General features: G+C 29.8%; 2 protein-coding genes across 4 annotated transcripts; both read left to right on the plus strand.

The window, feature by feature from the left end:
- The first annotated feature begins 697 nt into the window (after positions 1-697).
- LOC107463300 (phospholipase D alpha 1) lies at positions 698-7,546 on the plus strand. The gene is made up of 6 exons (XM_016082082.3): positions 698-727; positions 1,436-1,526; positions 2,033-2,107; positions 2,684-2,963; positions 4,789-6,363; positions 6,927-7,546. Exons 2-6 carry the CDS (start codon positions 1,458-1,460, stop codon positions 7,373-7,375), a joined length of 2,448 nt encoding a protein of 815 aa, XP_015937568.1. The 5' UTR covers positions 698-727; positions 1,436-1,457; the 3' UTR covers positions 7,376-7,546.
- A 1,482-nt stretch (positions 7,547-9,028) lies between these two features.
- Positions 9,029-12,931, plus strand: LOC107463307 (uncharacterized). Of its 3 annotated transcripts, XM_016082089.3 has the most exons (6): positions 9,037-9,387; positions 9,486-9,637; positions 10,700-10,944; positions 11,728-11,815; positions 12,332-12,398; positions 12,665-12,931. In XM_016082089.3, exons 2-6 carry the CDS (start codon positions 9,582-9,584, stop codon positions 12,716-12,718), a joined length of 510 nt encoding a protein of 169 aa, XP_015937575.1. In that variant the 5' UTR covers positions 9,037-9,387; positions 9,486-9,581; the 3' UTR covers positions 12,719-12,931. The 3 variants fall into 3 exon arrangements, with proteins under 3 accessions (XP_020985481.1, XP_015937575.1, XP_052108447.1); XM_021129822.2 differs by lacking the exon at positions 9,486-9,637 and having other exon boundaries at positions 9,029-9,387; positions 10,695-10,944; XM_052252487.1 differs by lacking the exon at positions 9,037-9,387 and having other exon boundaries at positions 9,489-9,637; positions 10,695-10,944.
- The last annotated feature ends 2,886 nt before the right edge of the window (positions 12,932-15,817 follow it).

A 15,817-nucleotide genomic window follows, 5' to 3' on the forward strand; every position in this document is an offset into this window, starting at 1 on the left:
TAATTTGAAACTCTGTTTTATATTTTAAGAAGGAACTAATTTATTTTAGAGTATATTTTTTGAAAATTTAATTATTTTATAATAAAGTCACCAAAAAAATTTATTTTATAATAAAATTTGATTAAAAATGATAAAAATATTAATTTGTCTAATGAGAATAATTTTTAAAATTTATAAAAACTCATAATATTTTATCTAAAATTCAACTACATCTAACTCAAAATCTTAAAATAATAAATTAATGCGTCTTTCATCTTATAAACTCCTCATTCTTTTTTGTTTTCTTCAATGTGAGACTAATTTCATACACTCACACTTGCAACATTAACAAATTGTATAGGAAACAAAGTTTGGATAAATTAAATGAAAAAATAATGCAAATATTTCTCTTTTCCAAGTAGGCATATCCTTTACCAAAGTTCTACTTCAAAGTTACAACAAAAATCTTCAAAACATTGTGGACTTCCTCGAAATTAAAGTGATAGAAGATTCTATAGAAACTTAGGCATCTCCCTTGTAATAGAATACACCTTTCTTGAAATCTAAGGGGAGAATTTATTCAACAACTTGAGTTTTCCATATACACATCCATATATCTCTTACTTGTGAATTAAGACAAAACGTGTATCTGATTCTTTCTCTATACATATAAATATAAATGTACCTATCTAAATTAAACCATGTAGCTTCGTCAACATTTCCCCAACATTAGCCTTATCTTCATTGTGTAAGTACTCTAAGTACAAAAATTTTCCTTTTCCATTATCACCACCCATCGTTGATTCTAATTAATTATCTTATCGATAATATTAGGTAAACAGAAAAAAATCGATTCAATAAATAACTCAAATTTATTTTATTTAATATTTATTTATTGCAAGATGCATTAAATAAAATAAAAAATAATAAATTTTGGCAATTTTTGGATAAAAATTTTTGTTTTCTAAAAGTTTTCACTATCTTATTCATATAGCCAACTCTTACCTAGTAGAGAAATTCATAGGAATAGTTGTTAATATTGTTTAGTAAAGTTTTACTTTATCTTTTACATTATAAGCATGGATTATTTTGTTTTTTGTTTTTTTACCTTTTAAAATGTTCAATTTAGTGGCAAAATTATATGCTAGGATTTAATTTAATTACTTTTCAAGATTGTAGTGAGGAACTAAAAAATTAAATCACAAAATGTAATCTCAAAACTAATTAAATTAATGATACTTATAATCTGAAAAATGAAATTGGACATCTACTGGCATGTGCAGCCAACTTTACCAAAAAGAAGAATAATGCAGGACAAGTTGTTATTGTTGTCAAATTATTATCACATGTCATTAATTGATTCCAGTTATTTCATAGTATTATGCTGAGAAAACTCAATACATCTTTGAATCTTTTTATTCATATTCCTCATGTTTTCTTTTTTTTTTTTAAACAGCAAAAGCGTGGTAAAAAAAAAAATGGTGCATTTGCTGCATGGGAAGCTAGATGTGAGTATATATGAGATTGACAACCTGCAAAATCCTAAGGTGACTCAATTTGTTTCCTTTTTTCTTTCTTTTACTTCTAATCTTAAATCATTCTAATTAGAGATTTTTTTTTCTTTTCTTCTTCGGATATTTAAATTGATAAACAATGAATTCTTTAGAATGTATTTGTATATTATGTATAAATTCATGTGTTGTTTTTTAAATATTTTTAATATATATTTTGTATTTTAACATATATTATACACAGATAATTGATTCAATGACTAATTTTTTATATATACATGTGATATTTAGTAATGTTACATATATAAAAAATTTGACTTATTTCATATTTGATTTCAATTAGGCCGTTTAGGAATCATAAGTTTTTCTTGTAAAGGAGCATGTTTCTATGATAATTATTACAATGCTTTTCAAAATATAATAATTAATTACCACTAGACACAAGATTTAATTTCCATTCTATAGAAAGTAATTGACATTTCTGAATTCTTCTTATTGTTCTGTTTCTGTTTATTCATGCTTCTAAAAATTTTGGAACCAAGGGCATAAGTGCAAACCTGGGGAAGAAATGTCTTACCCAACTCAGGAACATTTTTCTGTGCCAATGTCAACCAGAGGTAACTTAACATTATTCACTTGTATATCTCTTTTCGTTCAAGATATTTGATATTTCATTTTCATTTGTATGATTTATATATTTAAAAATGAGTATTTATTGACATTCCACCTAATTTAAAGGTGAAAAATGAGAATTTGGATGTTAAAATTGGATTTACCAAAAATTTAACGACGATAAAATTAATGTTGACATGACGTTTAAAATGTTTACTACAAGAAAATTTAATTTTACCGATGGCCTTATCGATGGTGATTAGTGAAGGCGTCGGTAACGATTGGTAAAAGTATCTGCTAAATTGATGACGGTTCGAACCGTTGGTAATATTAAAATAATTATAGTAACAATATAAACCGTCGGTAATAACAGTATTATAAAAAAAAAATTTAATTTATATGATAAAAATACTAGATAAACATAAGTCTTCTAGCTCATATTTATACACATAATAAATATGTTTGTGAATCTACTTTTATTTTTATTTTCCAAGCAACACAGTTCATTTTCTTCATTCATGTGCATTATAATTCACCTTCAAAAGTTCTTGTTCTCAACATGTAAATACATTATCATGCAGGTTCTTCCATTGGGTCTATATGCAACAGTTGATTTAGATAAGGCAAGGGTTGGGAGAACAAGAATGATAGATGATCAACCAACAAATCCACATTGGAATGAGAAGTTTCACATATATTGTGCACACTTGATCTCACACATTATATTCACTGTCAAACAAGATAACCCTATTGGGGCAACCCTAATTGGAAGAGCTTATCTCCCAGTTGAACAACTCATTAATGGCAACATTGTTGATACTTGGGCTGAAATACTTGATGAACAACATCATCCTATACAAGGTTATACATCACTTAGTCTTTGATTTAATTTGTTCTTGGTTTTTTAAAAATTGAATTGTTAGGATTTGGGTAAACCAACAAAAATGCACTTGAATTTTGTTATCAATAAAAATGTCCTCACATAATTTTAAAACGCGATAAAAATACAAAACATTAAATATGTATTCTCAAAAAATGATTTAGAAATTGAATTTTGATGCCATTTTTTACAAGTAGATTAAAAAAATGATGTATTTTTATTCTTAAAATTTGGTTAATTTTTGCTAAGTATATATTTTTTTTGTGGTTTTTTGTCAACAACCAATAATACTTTTAAAAAATAAAAAAATTATACAGATCAAAATTTTATCCAATTTTTTGTGTGTACTTTTTAAATGGTTATTTAAATATATCTATAAAATTTTGGATCTAATACATAAACGGTTTATCAAATACAAAAGTCGTTTGCCACCTACTCTTTTTTTAAGTTTGGTTCTTTTGGCACTTCCCTCCTTCTATTCTCTTTAAACTGTAATCATGAGATTTTGGTACATCTTTGAATTGTTACTATATATTAATGTAAATAGTATTCAAATGCAGAGATATAATAGTTGAAATTAAGTTGTTTTGTTATAACAGAACATTCTTATATATTCTATAAGTCTATAACATAAATGTTAGTTAATACAATTAATGAACGGAAAAGTATATAGAACCAAAAGGTTATCAGCCAAAAACTAAACAAAACTACATTAATTTATATTAATAATTAATTTTAAATTTTTAAATTTTGAATTTAAAAATTAAAAATTAATTAAGTAAACCTAATTAAAACTTATAAAAGCATTCCTCTTCTTTTTCACATTAACCTACCCACCTCCAACAATCATACATACACCTCTTTCTCTCACCAATGCTACTGGAAGCGCCGGCGACTTCCATACTCTCCGCGACGCTCTCAACAAGCGCATCCAAAACAACTGCGTCAATATAAAGTCCACCTTCTCCCTCAACCTTCTCCTCTTCCTTCCTCAACCACCTCCTTCAAAGCCGGGACTAATGCCGGGCCAATTGCTTCACGGTTGAAGGCAATGTTGATACCACTCACCGGCATCATGGATCTCACCGCAGAACAGCATCCACATATCGCTAGTTCCTACATATCGCTAGTTCCTCTCTTTTGGCTTAAGAGCTTGTGTTGGTCCATCAAGGTCTGCCAGATTCAGCCATAGTCCACACGACAAAGCACAATCAACTCCAATTCGCATGCTAAATGGGTACCCATGAATGAAATCTGCACTCTTACGGAAGTGTCTTGAGGTTTACAATATGCTGAACCACGGGAGAATATTGGCTTCCACTCATTCAAGAAAGATTTAAGATCAGAGTGCAATGCGCCAATCACAATATCCACTTCATTTTCGTTGATAGTTACATCTTAGAAGAATGAATCTGGGGAAGAATTGCTATTTGTTGGTATTAATTATAAAAAAACATTCATTTAATATGAGAAAAGAACATCTTAATACTTAACAAAAGAAACATCCAATTATATTTTAGCAAAAATAATTAAATATCTATAAAATTTTAAAAAAATAAAATTCTTAAAAAAATAGAGACATTCATATTTGCAATACAAAAAAATTCGAAAAATATATAAAAGAACATCCATTTAGTATGAAAAGAAACATTCTGATACTTAGCAGAAGAAACATCCATATATATTAACTCGTAGAGATTTTGAATTCAACTAAAGGTATTTGGCTGATTTTTGGCTAATACCCTTTTGGTTCCCTAGCATTGCTCTTAATGAACTAATTCATTCCTTCAACAAATGCAAATGCAGGTGGCTCTAAAATCCATGTTAGAATTCAATACTTTGATGTCAAGAATGATTCAAATTGGTGTCAAGGACTAAAGAGTCCACAGTTTCAAGGAGTTCCACACACCTTCTTCAACCAAAAATCTGGCTGCAAAGTTACTCTCTACCAAGATGCACACGTCCAGGACAATTTTTCGCGGCCGATGGCGCCATCCGAAAGAAAATTCTATGAGCCTGCAAGATGCTGGAAAGATATCTACAATGCAATAATTGATGCTAAGCATTTCATTTACATAACTGGTTGGTCTGTTTACACTGAGATAAGTTTGGTTAGGGATCAAAACCAAAGGAATTCAAGTATCAAACTTGGTGAGCTTCTTAAAAAGAAAGCAAATGAAGGTGTCAAGGTTCTAATGCTTGTTTGGGATGATAGAACTTCTGTTCCGGATTTCAAGAAAGATGGTTTGATGGCAACACATGATCAAGAAACAGAACAGTACTTTAAGGACACAGATGTTCATTGCATCTTGTGTCCGAGGAATCCGGACGATGGAAGAAGCATTGTTCAAGGTTTTGAGATTTCAACAATGTTCACTCATCATCAGAAGAGTGTGATTCTTGATGGCCAAGTTGAGGGAGAATGGAAGAAGCGAAGCGTAGTGAGTTTCATTGGTGGAATTGATCTATGTGATGGAAGATATGATACTCAGGAACATCCTTTGTTTTCCACTTTGAACAATGTCCACCATGATGATTTCCATCAGCCGAATTTCCCCGGCGCTTCCATAAAGAAAGGCGGTCCGAGAGAGCCGTGGCATGACATTCATTGCAAGCTAGAAGGGCCGGTAGCATGGGATGTTATGCAGAATTTTCAGCAGAGGTGGGAGAAGCAAGTTGGGAAGATTCTCCTATTCTCTTCTAGCATGCTAGATGATTTTCTTGTGCCTCAAGCAACCTCGGCGAAGTTCAATGATGAAGAGGGTTGGAATGTTCAAGTGTTTAGGTCTATTGATGGTGGTGCTGCTTCAGGATTCCCTGAAGATCTAGAGGAAGCTTCTGAAAGAGGACTTGTTAGTGGAAAAGATAACATCATTGATAGAAGCATTCAAGATGCATACATCAACGCGATTCGTCGAGCGAAGAATTTCATCTACATTGAGAATCAGTACTTTCTAGGGAGTTCATATGGTTGGAAATCATCTGACATAAAAGTTGAGGATATTAATGCTCTGCATCTTATACCAAAAGAACTTTCTTTGAAGATTGTTAGCAAGATTGAAGCAGGGGAGAGGTTTTCAGTCTATGTTGTGATTCCAATGTGGCCGGAAGGAGTGCCGGAGAGTGGCTCGGTTCAAGCAATATTGGATTGGCAGAGGAGGACAATGGAGATGATGTATGCTGATATTGCTGAAGCCATTAGAAGGAAGAGAATTAAAGCACATCCTAGGGACTACTTGACATTCTTCTGCCTTGGAAACCGCGAGGCGAGGCGAGCCGGGGAGTATTCGCCGGCTGAGGCACCTGAGCCTGGCAGTGATTATAGTAGAGCACAAAAGGCCAGGAGATTCATGATCTATGTTCATGCCAAGATGATGATTGGTAAGACATTCAAAAATCTCTTTTTATTTGTTTTCAATAGAGAGATGAATAATGTTAATTTAGTATCAAAATATTGGGACGCTTTTTTATATTTTTGTGTCTAACTCTTTTATAATACTGGAGCGTAAACATTTGTTTGTGGGTGATCTAACAATATTGAATTGAGTATATTCTACTATATTAGAATTGAGATTAAGTAGGTTTAAAAGTTAAAAAAGTCTCGTATTTATAAACTATCTAAAAATCTTATTCTTAAGCGATGTGAGACTCGCAATAATATAACCAGAAATTAAATATTTGAATATTTAATATTATTTTTTAAAAGTAGGAGTATTAGTACACAAAATTTAGATGTTTATAGAAAATAAATACAATGTAAGTATAGAAACTAAGAATTAAGATTTTGAAGTAAAAATCACATCAAAATCTAAGAACAATAAAATTATTGTCCATATAGTGTATGAAGATTTAGGGTACAAAAATCATTTCTATTCTCCCATAGTTATATCCTTGTTTTTGAGATAATGATGAAGATTTATTCTTGCAACTTTTGCATGATGCAGTTGATGATGAATACATAATCATTGGTTCAGCAAACATAAACCAAAGATCAATGGATGGTGCAAGAGACAGTGAAATTGCAATGGGTGCATTCCAACCATACCACTTAGCATCAAATAATAAGCAACCAAAGGGTCAAATCTATGGTTTCAGGCTTTCATTATGGCATGAACATCTTGGTGACACAAAAGACAAAAGAATCTTATTAGACAATCCAGAGAGTTTGGAATGCATCAAGCTTGTGAACAATCTTGCTGACACAAATTGGGACATATATTCAAAGGAGAATTTTGATGAGAAAAGACCCTTTCACCATCTCATGAAGTACCCTATTGAGGTATCCAACAATGGAACCATAACAACACTTCAAGGGTTTGAACATTTTCCTGATACCAATGCTAAGATTCTTGGTACCAAATCAGATTACCTTCCACCAATTCTCACCACCTAACTAGCTAGTACTAGTGTCATTACTTATTTTTCTTTAATTAACTAATTATACCATGGTGTGATTATGTTTAGAAAGTTAAACAATGCAATTAATTACTTGTGTATCTATGTATATAAATGATTGATGATTGATTATTTGATTTATTGTTGTATATTATTTGATTTATTGTTATATCTTTGCAATGTGTTGTGTTGAAACTTGTATATAAGAATCTCTCACTATATTTTTACCAAATGGAAGTAGAAGTTAATTTCTATTTCTGACTTTTAAAATAAAAATTAAGAGTTAAAGTTAAGTGGTAAATCATATTAGAATTATTTAAGAATGATAAAGTGAATATTTAACATAATAAAAAAAATTTGGTGTACAATTTGTTTTTTTTTTTTAAGTTTTTTTCATCTTGTGTGTATGACTTTCTTACGCTCCATAATTTTTAAATATAAAATAGGCTCTATTTGATTGATGTATAGGATGAAACATAAATACAAAGACACAGACATTCAAAATATAGACATAAAATATTTGTCTATGTATTAAAGTATTATGTTTGGCAAAAATAATAAACAAAACACACAAATATTTAAAAAAGACTGAATTACCCTTCATGCAACCACAAGTTTTACCGGTTTTACTACTATCACTGCACATCCATCACCCCAAATTGCATGTTATTACTATTGATTTTTTATTTCTTCCAATATTTTTTATTTCTTCTAATATCATCTCAAATTATCATTCAAATATTAAATATACAATTTTTCTTGAAAAAAATATAGAAAATCAAAGTTCAGAATTTATAAAAAATTAATCAAAATTCAAATAAATAAAAATTAAATGTACAATTTTTTTTAAGAAGAAAACACTAAAGCAAATTTGGTTGTAGAATCTAAAAAGAGACGATGAAAAAGAAAGATTTGGGGAGATAAGAGCATATATTTTGAAATTTTAAAAATTGAATAAGGGTAAAAGAATAAAAAATTAGTATCTCATAAATTGTATCTCGGTGTTTCATCAAATTAGAGGTACACAAATTTGGTGTCTCCATGTCCTTCCGTGTCTTTTGAAAATCTGTATCTCTCCAAACCAAACAGTAGACATGTGTCACCCTGTCCATCTTTGTTCTCTCGTGTTCTTTAAAAATCTGTATCTCACCAAATCAAACAACAGACATATGTCATCATATCCATGTCTCATTGAGATATAGACATCAACCAAACGCTACTATAGCTCTCTCATAATAAATTATTTACAGAAAAAAATTAACAAAATTTATTATTTTTGTTCAGTATTTTTAATCATAAGCTCCATTCATTTAATTAGTAATTTAACAAAAAGTTAACCTTTTTAAACATTATTGATTAATTATTGACTAAAAATAATAAATTTTATTACGCTTTTTACATTTTTTATTGTTTATTTATTTATTTATGCATTCTTCTATACTTTGAATTTTGAAGGAGTTTTTTATTTTTCATTTTTATTTTTTTTATCTTGACTAATAGATGATATATCATAGTCAAGTAGTTCTCTCAGCCTACTCAGCTAAAGATAAGTCTTAAATCTTAATGAATAGTTTGTTCCAGCAATGCTTTATGAAAATGACAATGAACTTCATATTTGAGGGGAAAAAAGAAGAAAAATAAAATAAAATAAAACTTCAGAAAATGAAATTTTTAATAGTAATCTCAATCTGCCTTCCAAATAATAATATACTAGTAACTAATTTCAAGTTTCAATTCAAGTAGTACATGCTTCATTTTGTTTATCCATTTAATTAATTAAAAAAAAGACAAACAAAAAAGAATTTAAAAAAAAAAAAGAAAAAGAAAAAAGGTTATTGGGGTTCTGAATCCAACTTTAATTTCCAACCTTGGGGCACTAAACTTGATTGATCTTATCCAATATTTGTTAACCAAAGAGGATCAAAAATCTTTTGGCTGTTGAGAAAAATGAAAACAAGGCCAAAGGCCAAACCTTTATATAAAACAATTTGGGGAAAGAAGAACAACAGTGTAAGTTCTTACCCAAAAAAAGAAACAATTTTCGCATTTATTTGTTGAATTTTTATTTTATTTTATTTTATAAACGGTGTTGAATTTTTTGCATGCAGGGTGCTAAATTTTGTTTCTCCATATTAGGGTTTTAGGATCTTAGGTGACAGATCTCTCTGTCTCTCTCTTTCTGTTTTTGCATTTGGATTTTGTAAATGCAACTCTGTAGATATCTTCCATCGTGGCTTTGTGAATTTCTGGCGTGTATGGGGTGAGTTCTCTGTTTCTCTTTCATCCTTTCTTTGTTTCTTTTGTGGCAGAGAAAAACAAGAAAGAGATTGAGTTTTTGTCATTTTATCAGTTTTGGCTATGTTTCTACCCGATTTGACTAAATCATAAATGAAACCCACTTCAATGGAGAAACTAAAAAAAAAAAAAAGATTTAATTTTAGTTTGTATCAGTTCAGAAATTGTGTTTTGTTAGATCTAGAATTCTCTTATCTTAGAGGGATATAATGGAACTAATTATGTGCTGTTTTTGTAGTTCTTGATTTTCAGGAGACTAAAAATTTCATGTCCTTGTGTTGCTTTGCAAATTCTATGCTTTCTTGGATAGTTTAGACTGTAGAACATTCTGGATAGTATTTCAGGGAAATATTTGCTTGTACTTGCTTGCATGCTAAGCAAGCATCAGATCTGATAAATCTGGAAGTTACCTGTTTGAGTGATGGATGGTTTAAAATTGCGATTGCGCAACGATTCAGAAAGTTGCAGGAAAATGCATACATAAAGGCCTCAATCCCTGCTTTGATGCCAATTCAGTGGCACTGCAACAACAGTATTGTGATCACAATTGCCTTTTGGGGTTTGATAAAGTAGGAAAAGAGAATAGTAAACATGCTATATTTAAGCATCTCTTGGGGGTTTGATCTGAAAATAGAAAAAAAGAAGAAAAAAAAACTGAAATTGGCAACATCTTTTATATTGCAATGTAGAAAGACAAAAGTTATAAGAAGTTTGTATCTCTGCAGCATGCTAATTGACCTGAGAAACTCTGCGAAAAAAAAATTTAGAATTTCAAAGTAACAAATTTCTGAACTTATCCAGAAAGTAGGTATTACATCTCTCGGTTTTATTTTCACTTTATTTTAAATTATGGTAAATGTGTAAGATCTAATGTCAGAATTTATTTTGCAATTGGAATTATGATTTGGGCCTGCAATTCTTAATCATCAACACCTTTTTCTTCTTTTGTTCAAATTAGTAGACAATATATAGTTCGTCATTGGTGTTAATCACACTTGTGGATGTATTGTCTTTTGTAACAGAACAGAGGTTGCCTTGGACACTTCACAAAAATGCCAGCAATTCTTTTGGTGGACGAGGCATCCATAGGACTAATACCTCATGACCAAGCTGCAAGGAAAGACAGCAGATCAGAAGATTTCTGGAGCAGCAGCACTATTGACATCGAATATGCACTTCGGTCCCAGAGGAGTGCCGCATCAATTGGCATATCCTTTGATCCTCAAAACAGTGCTGCCCTTGCAAACGATCATCCTGAATTTGTCAATCATGGTATGTTTACTAACATAGTAACATGTGCCTATATATCAAGCATAAGGTCGTTGTTGCTAATCTAAGTTCTTGGATAGAGGGGGTGTGTGTGAATTGTATGGGTTAAGATGATGAAGTCACTCTACCCTTTCCCCTTGCTATGGTATTCATAGGAAGTGACAGTGTTATTAGTTATTAACGTCGAGCAGATCTTATGACACTGAAGAGAGTATACCTTATGATGTACATCTGGACTAAGGTAAACAGGAGACTAGATGGACTAGTAGCCTTTTTCTCTGCTACTGAAAACAATCTTGTTCAAATCATAATTCAGTTGAACTTTTTTACATATTTTGCCAAGTGCAAAGTTTCTTCATATTTTCATGTAACTTTTAGATCAAACCCCTCTACTTTCGAGGGACTGTTAAAGTATTGTCACTATCATCGACAGAAAACTTGAGCTTGTTCCCAGTAACTTGTTCCGAGACAAAGTAATGTAAGAAAGATAGTAGGTTTTTTGCTGGGTATTTGATAAAATAGGATCATCCAATTTTTATAAAACCTGTCACTAAAATAGATACCTTTTTATTGCCTCTCCGCACTTCAATGTTTCCTTTAATTTCGCTTATTCACGAGAATAACATCATGTGAAGATGTAATTTCTACTTACGGAATTAGTTTTGAATTTCCCCTTTTTTTTTCCATTTTATAGGATGTTGTATCACTTTATTTTATTTGTTTTGCATTTTCCTGCAGATCTATGAAACTGGTTATCTTGACAATATTAAAGTTTGGTGGATGCAGGTCTTCTTCTCTGGAACCAGATGAGGCGACATTGGGTTGGAAATCTAAGGCAGCAAAGGCGGAAACAAGTTGGAGAACCCAGATTAAGGTAAATATAAAAATTAACCCTTTTGAAGGAAAGCTCAAGTGCTTAGGCTACAAAATGAATGTGTTCGGATCTGGTATCCCATTAGTTAGATAAGGAAGCTAGGACTATATAATAGAAGAAGCATATATCATATTCCCCTATGCAAGAAGCTGATAATATGACTGCATAAATTCTGTTCCAGACATGTGCAGCCTCTGCTTGTTTCTCTCCTTTTCCACCACAATATGTTGCAAAAATCAAAGAGACCTTCCTCCGTTTCTTTTTCTTAAATTTTATTGAAGGGTGGGGATTTTGTTTTTGTTACAATAACAATCCTTTGTATAAGTAAAAAGATAAATTAATAGAAACAAAACAAAATGCATGGATGATTGGCTACAACAGCATTGGTGAAGAGGCCTGAAAGTTTGAATTTCTGATTGGTCGTTCGTAGCTATAGAATTCGAATTGAAGTTATTTCGGTTGTATTTTTTAGGATGTTTTGATTATGCTTTAACTCTTAGAGTTCATGTTTCACAGTTGGAATGCAACCTATGAGAATCTCCTTGGAACCGACAAGCCTTTCCCCCAACGAATTCCCTTGGGAGTAAGTTCTTGCATACTAGGTTCATTAAATTTTGTGTATTTTTACATTTAGACTAAACTTACTCTAGAAAAAATAATGCGACATTATTTTGGTTCTAGAAGATTTATAACGGCAATTTAGTCTCTGAAATTAAATGTGACGTCAAATAAGCCCATGAAAAGAAAGGACGAAATAGATGTCTCATGTAGTTTTCAAAAACTAAATGTCACAAATCTTTTAGGGAATGCATTACTTTCCCCTAACTGTTACAGCATTATACTTGGCAGGAAATGGTTGACTTTCTAACTGATATATGGGAGCTAGAGGGTCTATATGACTGAGCAGGGAAAATATGTTCCTTTGTTGTTATCAATAGTAGCAGTATTCTGCTAATAGTTTGCAAGATAAAGGTGATTAGGTAGAATTTGTTCATATAATCATTCTGTATAATTGTATAAATTTGTGGTGTTTCTCTTTCTATGTCAGATCACATTATTTGTATAAATTTTTTAGCTTAGAGAACTATTTTTGAAACACTAGCTTAATATGTCTAACCATGAGATGTCTTGTTTTGGAATCAAATTGCTCATGTATATGCACATTGCACAACCATATACATCACATTCACAAATAGAGCTTGAAATTGATACACAAATCACACAATTAGATTAAGGATCGTATAGCAAACTCAATTTAGATCGAATAATAATTCGTCTTAAGCTGCATCTACAAGTAATCATTGAGGTAAATTCAGATACAAAGGGAAATTTAATTTAATTACGACGGTATTATTGAAAGATACAAAGTTCGACTTGTAGCATAAAGATGCACTCAAATAGTGAAATAGTAGTGAAATATAACTATTTTCAGTCCTGTAGTTAAAATGATAATTTTGGAGACCTTTATTCTCTATCACTTAAATGTTAATACTATTTTTTTGCACGGTGAGTTATTAGAAGAGGTGAGTAGACAATAGAATATTATACTAAGTTTGTTTTTGAAGAAATACAAATATTCTAAATCCAGTTATGATCAAATTAAAGATGTCATTCCCATAACTAGCACCTGAACAAGAACAAAGGAGAGATGAAGGAACAATAAGGGGATAGGAGAATATAAGAACATATACTCAAATAGGTCCTTAATAAATTGTGTCAGACATTTTTATCTCTTAGAAAATTTTATTATATTGAGATCCTTGAATTTTATAAAAATAAGACGTAAATTTTTATTTTAGCCAGATTTATTGTTTTTATTTGAATAAATAAGTCCTTAAAAGTATAACAGAAGGATTTGTATGTCTTATTTTTCTAAAATTCAGAAATCTTAACGTAATAAAAATTTTTTAGAGACAAAAACGTTTGATGAAAAATTTTTTAGGGATTCATTTAAAATATACTCGAGAATATAGTTATGGGCTATTTTACATTGCAAAATGAAAATTATTATTACTATTACTATTATTTTATTATGAATTTGGTCAAGTTTGATAAGACATGGGCACCATGGAAATGTTGTATGTAGCCCCCATTAATACCATTATTATTATAATCATTAAGAGAGGTTCATTCAATTTCAACCCATAACTGATCATATGATAAATCACCACATATTATTGCTGCCTTTTCAAAAGGGACACGCCAATAATATTATTATCGAAGGAAAACGAATGTATGGCTTAACAACCACTACTACAAATAATCTATGGTTCTCATTTAATCCATATCTTTATTGTATCTTTCTTTTTATCATCTGTGTATTTAATTCATCATGCTGCATTATTAATTTTCCTGTGGACAAGACACAAATAAAAAAAGCCACAAAGGTCTCTTTATAACTCATTGGTGTTCATAATTTTCTGTGAATCATACCCCATAGCTATGATAGTCCGATCCACTCATATGTCGTTACACTATATATCATGATGGTTCACAAAATAACGATCATATATATGCTATTTATGATGCACGGATATAAATATGGACACCTACACAAACACGATATAAAATAGGTAGACATACGAATATAAAATTTTTATAAGATATGAATATATATATAAATATAAATTATTTTTAATGTCTTTTTTAATTATATAAAATATTTAAAATATTTTTTATTTTAATAATTAATAATATATACTATTTTTAAACTCATTTTAAAAATACGTGTTAAGAATAAAAGCTGTACATACTGATATATGATAGTATTTAGGTGTATCCAAACATATTCAAAAAATAACTGTTTATTTTTTATTAAGACACAGTTGGACATAAAAGACACGTATATCAGACAAATATTGATAAATGTCGTGTTTAAAATGTGTCCGACATGCGAACATGACAAATCAAACAAGTGTATGTACTTCATAGTATGCTATCGTAACCAAATTTCACATACAATATTAATTAAATTTCATATAAAATGTACGAGCTTTTTTGTTTATAGTTATGGTTAAATTTTATATACAATAAATATCACACTAAATTAATATTTATGAGTAAATTTTATAAATAATATNCTTATTTTTTGTATGTGTTCATTAAAAATGTGATTACTCTGATCTGTTGTTAATTTTTTAAATTCTAGTAATTTTCATCATTAATTACTTTGTTATTAAAAGAATATATAAAACTTGTATTGATATATGTAAATGTATTGCGACTGATTTATTATATAATATTATTTACAAAATAATTTTTAATTCAAAAATATTATGTATATACTAAAATCAATTATTATATATTTGTGTATAAATCAAATACATGTGTTATTTAACTTATTTTTAATATTTATTTTATATTAGTAACTGATTTTGATAGCTAATTTTAACCTAGTTAATTTTAATGTGTTGTTTTTTAAATATATGATTTTAACACACAACTTTCCGTCCATTTTGGCATATAAATCAACTTATATTTGTACAAAGTGAATCTATAAATATAGAATAATTTAAAAAATTAAAAAGGTTTGAACCTTAGCATTTGTGTGGCTAGCTAGATAGATATGTCAAAATTAATTAGGAAAAAGCTTCGAGTTTAAGATGATTATTATTATTATTAAAACATCGACGTCCAAGCTTTGCGTGAACAATGAAAAATAATTAACATTTCTTAACTGAGGCGGGTTCTTATCGAATTAAATATAAGAAATATGCATGCTGCTTGTCTACTTGCTTATACGAATATGATGCTTCATAATAATCATGCACGAGCAAATAAATAATAATATATTATTTCATGTTGTTGCCTTATTAAGACTTAAACTAAAAAGGGGGTGAACTCACGAATAATAAAAGATTCACGTTTGAATAACAGAAATATATGTTTTGTGTAATAATACTTAGGTTATTTTTAGTGTTTTTACATTACGAAAATATAAATCTTTAAAATTATATTAGTTTTATTTTGATATTATAAATTATAATAAAAATTAAAAAATTT

The sequence above is a fragment of the Arachis duranensis genome, chromosome 8, assembly GCF_000817695.3.
Source record: "Arachis duranensis cultivar V14167 chromosome 8, aradu.V14167.gnm2.J7QH, whole genome shotgun sequence".
In the NCBI taxonomy this organism is placed as follows: Eukaryota; Viridiplantae; Streptophyta; class Magnoliopsida; order Fabales; family Fabaceae; genus Arachis; species Arachis duranensis.